We start from the raw sequence: 7,441 nt of genomic DNA on the forward strand, positions 1-7,441 counted from the left end.
TAGCATTTTTAGCTTTTAACAGGTAACGTCTAACCAAAAACCCAGTCAGACACATATATATATAGGAAACGCCGCCCCATAGGAAACACCGCTGAACGAACGCTTCCCGCACTAATCCAAGATCCCAAAAAGCAACACAACACAGTCTGGAGGCGAAATTCAAAATGCTGTTTTGTCTACCGTAGCTGTAACACTTCAAGGTAAGTCAGCGTTTATTTAAAATCTCAACCGACAGGTAGGTAGTTCTACGGCGCGTTACGGGACTCGCGTTTAGCTCTTTCTCATCGCACTTTTATTAGTCTTATGTTGTTAGCGCTCCTAGCATTATTCTGGAAAACCTGTCAGCTCATGGCGAGCGAAGTAACAGGCGAAAACGGGCCGGTAAAAGAGTCAATGAAGCGCGTGCTCTCAGCCCGAAAAGAGGCCAACCGAAGATGGCGTCGAAGCAAGCACTGGCAACGTTGCTAGTTTTGACATTGATGCTTTTTTAAGTAGGTTTTCAAGCGCTGAAAAGTAGGCAAGCTCAGGCTGGGCGGTTCTTATAGCACCCGTTACTATTTCCTTTCGAAAGATGTTCAAAACGGCAAATCGGTGTTGGAAAAGTTACCAGGCTGCTCCTACCATTTGGCAATATTAAACTAAAAACTTAAACTTTTGTTGACCTGTACTTTAAAGCTCCAGGAGATATGTATTCAGGTTATAGCTAGACGGTCTTTCTTTGTTTAAAAGTTAATCTCTTCAAATTATGTTTTAATTGATTTATTTTGTGGCTTAATAGTTAAGACTTGCTTTAATAAAGCTTTAGTCAAATGCATGAAATCTCATAATGTTTATTCTGGATGTGACAGGTGTGCACAGTCAGCCGTTTACTTTAACCACCGCATGATTTTCCCTTAGATTCATGCATTTTAAAGGACTGGTGAGTCTTCTAAGCAAGACTGGATGAAGATCACCACTTAATTCACCTCTAGCCGAAAACAAAATAGGGATGGCTAGGCTAGTTCATGGTGTGCACTATAGGATTGATTGAATGGGTTCGGTGCTTGTGATTTCACTTAATACACCTAAAATCCAGATATCTTTTTGAGCATTTAAAATGAAGAGTGTTTTAATTTTTCCCAGAATAGGAAATTTTGAGTTAATCTTGGACACAATGTACACTGTCTTACTTCGAAGGGAGAGGTTATTATGTGACGTGCAGAGTCCCACAAGGCTCAGTTCTTGCAATCCTAGCCTTATCTCCAAACGACTATAACCCCATCAAGAAAAATTCAGCTTTTATTGTTGTGAATGACTGTTTTACTTCCCCAAAGCACTTTCAATTACCACTGTGTATAAAATGTGCTATATAAATAAACTTGCTTTGCCTATTAAGTATGACATCTAAGACCCCCGATTGATTTTATGCATTTGCCTTTGTATTATCTTTTTTTTTTTTGTCTCAGTATGTTGTCAATCGACATTTGTGTTTTGCTTCCAGAAATCACGTACTTCATCGTCAGCTTTGTTGACACTGAAGAAGTGGAGGTTGTGCCTGCGATCTGGGTGATGGATGGTATGTGTTTATGGCCTCCATACAAGGGGGAAAGAGTTCAGAGGGCAGCCAAGCGCTTGGAGCCACCCCAGGAGTCGCGGTCTGCATATAAAGTAAAAATTACGTATACTGCGAGTACGTACGAAGCCTTCCTGAACACATTGTGTTTATTTAAAAAGTAACTTCTTGGATTGCTCTGATGAGTTAAATTCTGCTTTTCATAGATAACTATAGTGAAGCATGTCAGACGACCATGCTGGACGATCATGACCCTGATGAGGAGGCTAAAACAACCCTAAAAAAAATTTGCCACAAGCCACTCAAATACAGCCACTGTCCAGACGAGTTTGTTCAGCTTCTAACAATCTGCAACCAAGTCTTCTCAGACAAAGTCAAAATCAGTCCCTGGGTGTGACACAGTCTGCGGAAACTTCAAGACCATCCTTGTTGGAGACGAGTCCTGCCTCTAAATGGCACGAAAATAATTTCCTCATCAGATTTCCCAACAGATTCCCTCAAGCTGTGACCCATTCATAGCCTGTAAGACCCATTCACGTTTTCTAACTTATAGTCACTGCTAGTGTGCAAGTACGGCAATATAACAGCATGCAGCAATGTCACGTAACATCACATTTCCTTCAGAAGAAACATTCAGTGACCATGAACTCATGCGTCTGCTGGAGAGTACCATTTTGTAACTATATGACATTCATCATTTTTGCCGTTCAACCTCTAATGTATGTAGTGTGAATAAATCTGTCAAGATTTTATTAGAGCCACCATTTAAATGTTTACATCTTAAACCAGAATGTCCGTTTACGTTAATTAATAGTAGCCCACAATATTGGCTGAAGATAATTACACTAACTCCGCCCACCGACGTGTGATTGGGAGAGTCAACATTACAAAAGGTGATTAAAAAAAACAGTACCAGTGGCATATTTTGTAAAAATCAGAGCTTTGGTCTTTTTGACGCAATCGACCCGAGTTCGAATCCGCCTTTTACTAAACGTCTTCCTTTTCAAATTTCATATCACAAATTCGCTGTACCTGAAATTTCCAAGATAATCAATGTTTATTGAATCGCAAGCTTGCGTATCCGAATCGCGGAAAAACCAAAACAGCCCAGACTGTAGGTGAACTTTGCGATTTTCTGTTTGTTTCAGCACTTCTCCGTGATATATTAACTAAACAAGAAATTCTTATGGAGCAGCAGAGGAAGATTATGAGTATGGTGCAAGATCTCAAAGCAAACAACGCGTCTGAGATCGCGGAGGCTGACCATTCATGTCCGGAACAATGTCCTGTTGAAGATTCAGGGTCATTAACTTCTCCGGAAAGTGAACTTATGCCTCGTCCGGAAACACAAGTAGAAGTGGTAGGTAACGGTCTCAGTTGCCTACTTCAATCTTACAAGTCTTACTGTAGTTACTGTTTTAAATGAAACGGTGTGTCTGATATCAATATTGTTCGTATCAGTGGGTGCTCAGCGAATTTAAAGTTAATTCTGTTAAACAGGAAACATGCGGTGGGGGTGAAGAGGATGAAGAATCCTGTCCCGTACAAATAAAAAAAGAAACGGGCACCGAAGATGGGCAAACCCTGTAGACCTACATGTGGAAAGAAGTGTACGAAGAAGATCCTGCGCGCTCGAAGAAAGGAAATATTCGACGCTTATCAGGGCATGTCACGCAACGACAAATGGGCTTTTGTATTTCACTCAGTCACCCAATCTTCGCAAACACGTACAATGAGGGGACGTCCCAACAGACAGAAGAAGGCTTATCAGTATCATCTAAATAACGGTCTCGGGAAACCTCAAAAAGTTTGCAGAACCTTTTACCTGACCACACTGGGATACCACCCAAAAAACGACTGCGTGATTTTCAGAGCGACTGGCAACGCATCCGGCGCTGTCCCTCCTCCGGACCGCAGAGGGCGACACCCACCTTCCAACAAAAAAGACGTTTCTCCGATTTCCAAACACATCGAATCGTTCAATCCAGCCGTCAGTGACTGCAAATGTGAACAAGCCAAAGGGAAACGGTATTTACCAAGCACCGTGACTGTTACGACGTTGTATAAAGACTACAAAGACAAAAGTTCGACGCAGTGTTCGTATGAAACATATAGGAAAGCCCTAAGAGACACGAATATAGTTTTCAGGAATCTGTACGCAGAAAAATGGGACACGATATTCACATTAAGACCGAGCAACTCTGAAGCGAAAGGTAGCAAAACGGTTGCTTTTGCCAAACAGATCAAGCTCCAACAAGGTGCTTCGATGATAAATGTTTTTTGGAAAAATAAATGTAAGCTTTGAGCTTCCCTGTTGAATGTAACATCGCTAAAAAAATAGCCACAAAAGTAAAACCCTTCTTTTGAGAGGGTAAAAGTCGTTCATCTCCGTACAATCAATATATACTTAAATAGTTCATTTGCAAAAATATGTAACTTAAAAAAAAAAAAAAATTAATTGTGCGTTCCAATTGATCAGTTTAGGTTAAACAATAACTAAAAATACAGCTAACGCAATAAATGCATAACTGTGTTTTTATTTTTTTATGTTATGCAAAAACTCTTCATACATGAACAAATATGTATTTGTTTTGATTGGTTGATCTCCAACGCAAAATGCAAAATGTCCATGTTTGTTTTATGGTTATAAAGCCACAGTGTGTACTTTATATTATTTACATGGTTTAGGATAAGTTAAAGAAATATTATAACACCAGCTAATTTTGTGCAATATGGGAATATTTTAGTGATACGGTGAGTTAAAGACAAACTACTCCCCTTTGGCTTTCTGCGCTTTAGTAAAACACGAACATAAAATTAACTATTCGGTGCATCACAGTGAAGTACCTGAATATATTTTCCATGAAAATATGTATTACGATGTGCAACTGCAATCACAAATGGTCAAAGATACACTTCTTGCTTTGATATTTTCATTTTAAGCCGCTCCGGTGCCCTTAAAAGCATGCTTACGCTCATTTGAAAGCAGCAATGTCACACATCCTTTAAAATCATCCTATTTAACGCGGATATTAGATTTTACTTCCACTTTGAATCCCGCCTGTTTCCGTCTTCGTTTCTGATTGGCTGACTCGATAAAGGCGATCACATGAGGTACCAAGCAGCCAATCCGGCGACAGCAGCGACCCATGTGGCCAGGATCACCTGTACTGTGGGCTGTCGAAGCAGCATCTTGGCAAAATTGCATGCGTAGGCCGTGTTTCCACTCACCGCTAGACAGAAAAAAAGGGAAGCAGTTGCGTGAAAACGAAACCTTTCAAATTTACATAAAAGAGCAGCATATTAAGAAATACGGTGTCTAACAACTCACCCATCTTGGCTGCATAGTAGGGGCATTTACTGATGTCTCCACTCATATCACCATGTGCATGAAAACCAATGTCCTGCACTTCCTCTTTTACATCTTTCCCGATCTCCTGTAACTCTGTGAATACCTGATCAAGTGCGACAATTTACACACTGTTAAACTGCGCATAAATGCACTTAATTCACCCAAAAATGAGGATTTGCTGAAAAAGGCCAAGATGTAGATGATAGTGTTTTCTTCATTACAACATATTTTACATGAAGTTAGCATTACGTTACTTATTCAGCATGTATCGGTGAACGGGTGCCGTCTAAACTGCTGATAAAAACAATATCTGCTGATAATAAGCAACAATAATCCGCAGCACGTATGTATTAACATCTTGTGAAGTGAAATGCTGTGTGTTTGTTAGAAACATTCATTATTAAGACGTTTTAACATTAAACCGTTGCTTCTGGCAAAAATACTAGTTCTGGAGTTAAGGCGGTACACATTTGTGTATATTTCTCACGTGTTTCAAATTAAATTATAACTGGAGAAAGCAATATTGTGAACTGACTGGAACTTATGGATCTTATGGATTTATTATACGCAGCTTTTCACTTCACAAGACATTCATTGATTCACTGGAATTATTGTGGCTTATTATTATCAGCCGTGATTCGGTGCTGAAGTTCTCCAAATCTCATCTATATCCTGGATGGTCTGATGGCAGATCGAAAACGAAAGCCATATTTAGTAATTCTCTTACTTCCAAATTGTGTTTAAATGCCAGGTTGGCTTCGTCTAGCAGCTTCTTCTTGGTCTCTGTATCCACTTCCAGCTCGTTCATCCGACTGCGGTACAGCCTCTTGAAGGCCGCGGGGTTGTGGATGCCTTCGAAATGGTAGAAGTTCACTCCTTCGCCAGTGGGGGGCAGTTTTAGAGCCCGCTGAGCCACTTTCTTCAGAATCTGCCCTCCTGACAGGTCGCCCATATAGCGGGTCCAAGCATGTGCGACCAAGAGAACCGGGTCGTCTCGACCCACCTCATAAATGCGGTCCACGTAGGGCTTTGTGGCTGCTGAGCAGGAGATCTTTCTCTCCCAGTCTTCACCGTAGAGATACTCCAGATCTTTGGCCAAGGCGTCTCGCCGGTGAAGCTCAGAAGGGAAATATAGCGGGGCAAACATGGGGTGGTCCTTGTTCTTCTCGATCTCTTCCTCGATGGCGGAATAAACGTAGTACAGGGCAGCCGTGCCAAGCTGGGGGGACAACATATACATAATGGAGGTCAAAACACTTTTTTATCAACAGTCCACGAATGCTAGATTCACCTTGAAAAGCTCTCGTTTGATTCGGCCCCTCAGGAAGTCCTTGACAAACGGCGAGTTCTCTGCTTTGTCGTGAGACTCCTTGGTTCCAGCCGCCAACACTTCAGACAGGTCATCAGGACTAAAAATAAGAGATTCATGTCCTCCCGATCAGTACTATTTGTACTACGTATATTATTAACAGCAGCTAGGACACTAACTGAATATATCAAAGTAGGCGTTCATTCATAAACGAACACTGACGGTTGGAAAGACGTGGTTAAGGATGTCAAGCTCATGCCCAAGTAGACAAAAGTGGAGGAGCATTTTCAAATTTGGAATAAAGATTAGGAAAGCAAACATTTTTTTGTTGAATGACAAAAAAAAAAACGGAAAAGCCATAAAAGTAGCAATGTGAGCTGACTAAACAAACTGGTGTTTCTATATGACTGTGTGGCCTTCTTTGCGAGGCCAATGTACATTATTAATATACACTAGTTGTTATTTATTAAACACACCTGAGGATATCATCGTCGCTCTCGGTGAGGAGGTTTTCTCCTCCGTTAGGAACTGCTGAATCTGCAGCCATCGTGAACTGCCTGTGATCTCCTCTGCTTGATAAATAAAGGCAAGTCTTGAAGACGAGACGTCTACAAACAACGAAGCTGTAGCCAGTTACAACCAACCAAAGCCAAACACATTTGCACACTGTTATGTCAATAGCGATAAAGCATAATCATGTCGTGTCTGTCTTTATTTCTTTATACTATAACTCCTATGCATTGTGACATTAGTCATGAGCGTCTAACAACAACAAAACTCGTGACATTGACTTACTGTGACGGTCTATGTAAGTTTATGTAGCTAATTATATTCATTTGCAAGCGGTACGCACCGCTACATTTTCGCTCATTTCAATTGTTTAAAAGAAGAGAGCTTTTATATTTTACCTAGTCTGCGGCGTTTACTGTTTTTCACATCACGTTGTGTAAGTGTTTACAGAACTGGACCCGCCTCCAAACAGGAAGTAGAATGACGCGCTATATGTCACGTTACTTGATGCCATACGTAAACAGAGAATGAATAAACGAGTAAGAGACCATGTATCATGTCAACTCTTTCTTTAAAAACTAAATAATTAAATAAGGTTTTTTTAATTGAAAGCTGGTGTGACAACTACATTTCTGATTCCTGTAGACAATTGTATCATGTCTGTCAAGTTTTATGTCTGCAACAAAAAAAAAAAAAAAAAAAAAAAAAAAAAGGCAAA

At 40.5% G+C, this 7,441-nt stretch overlaps 1 protein-coding gene across 3 annotated transcripts; it reads right to left on the reverse strand.

The window, feature by feature from the left end:
* Window positions 1-810: 810 nt before the first annotated feature.
* Window positions 811-7,193, reverse strand: hmox2a (heme oxygenase 2a). Of its 3 annotated transcripts, none has more exons than XM_043223170.1 (6): window positions 7,122-7,193; window positions 6,690-6,821; window positions 6,196-6,313; window positions 5,632-6,123; window positions 4,884-5,007; window positions 811-4,785 (listed from the first exon to the last, which is right to left on the reverse strand). In XM_043223170.1, exons 2-6 carry the CDS (start codon window positions 6,758-6,760, stop codon window positions 4,658-4,660), a joined length of 933 nt encoding a protein of 310 aa, XP_043079105.1. In that variant the 5' UTR covers window positions 6,761-6,821; window positions 7,122-7,193; the 3' UTR covers window positions 811-4,657. The 3 variants fall into 3 exon arrangements, with proteins under 3 accessions (XP_043079105.1, XP_043079104.1, XP_043079106.1); XM_043223169.1 differs by having other exon boundaries at window positions 6,690-6,782; window positions 7,122-7,189; XM_043223171.1 differs by having other exon boundaries at window positions 6,690-6,785; window positions 7,122-7,186.
* Window positions 7,194-7,441: the final 248 nt, after the last annotated feature.

Source organism: Puntigrus tetrazona, chromosome 22 (genome assembly GCF_018831695.1).
Source record: "Puntigrus tetrazona isolate hp1 chromosome 22, ASM1883169v1, whole genome shotgun sequence".
Taxonomy (NCBI): Eukaryota; Metazoa; Chordata; class Actinopteri; order Cypriniformes; family Cyprinidae; genus Puntigrus; species Puntigrus tetrazona.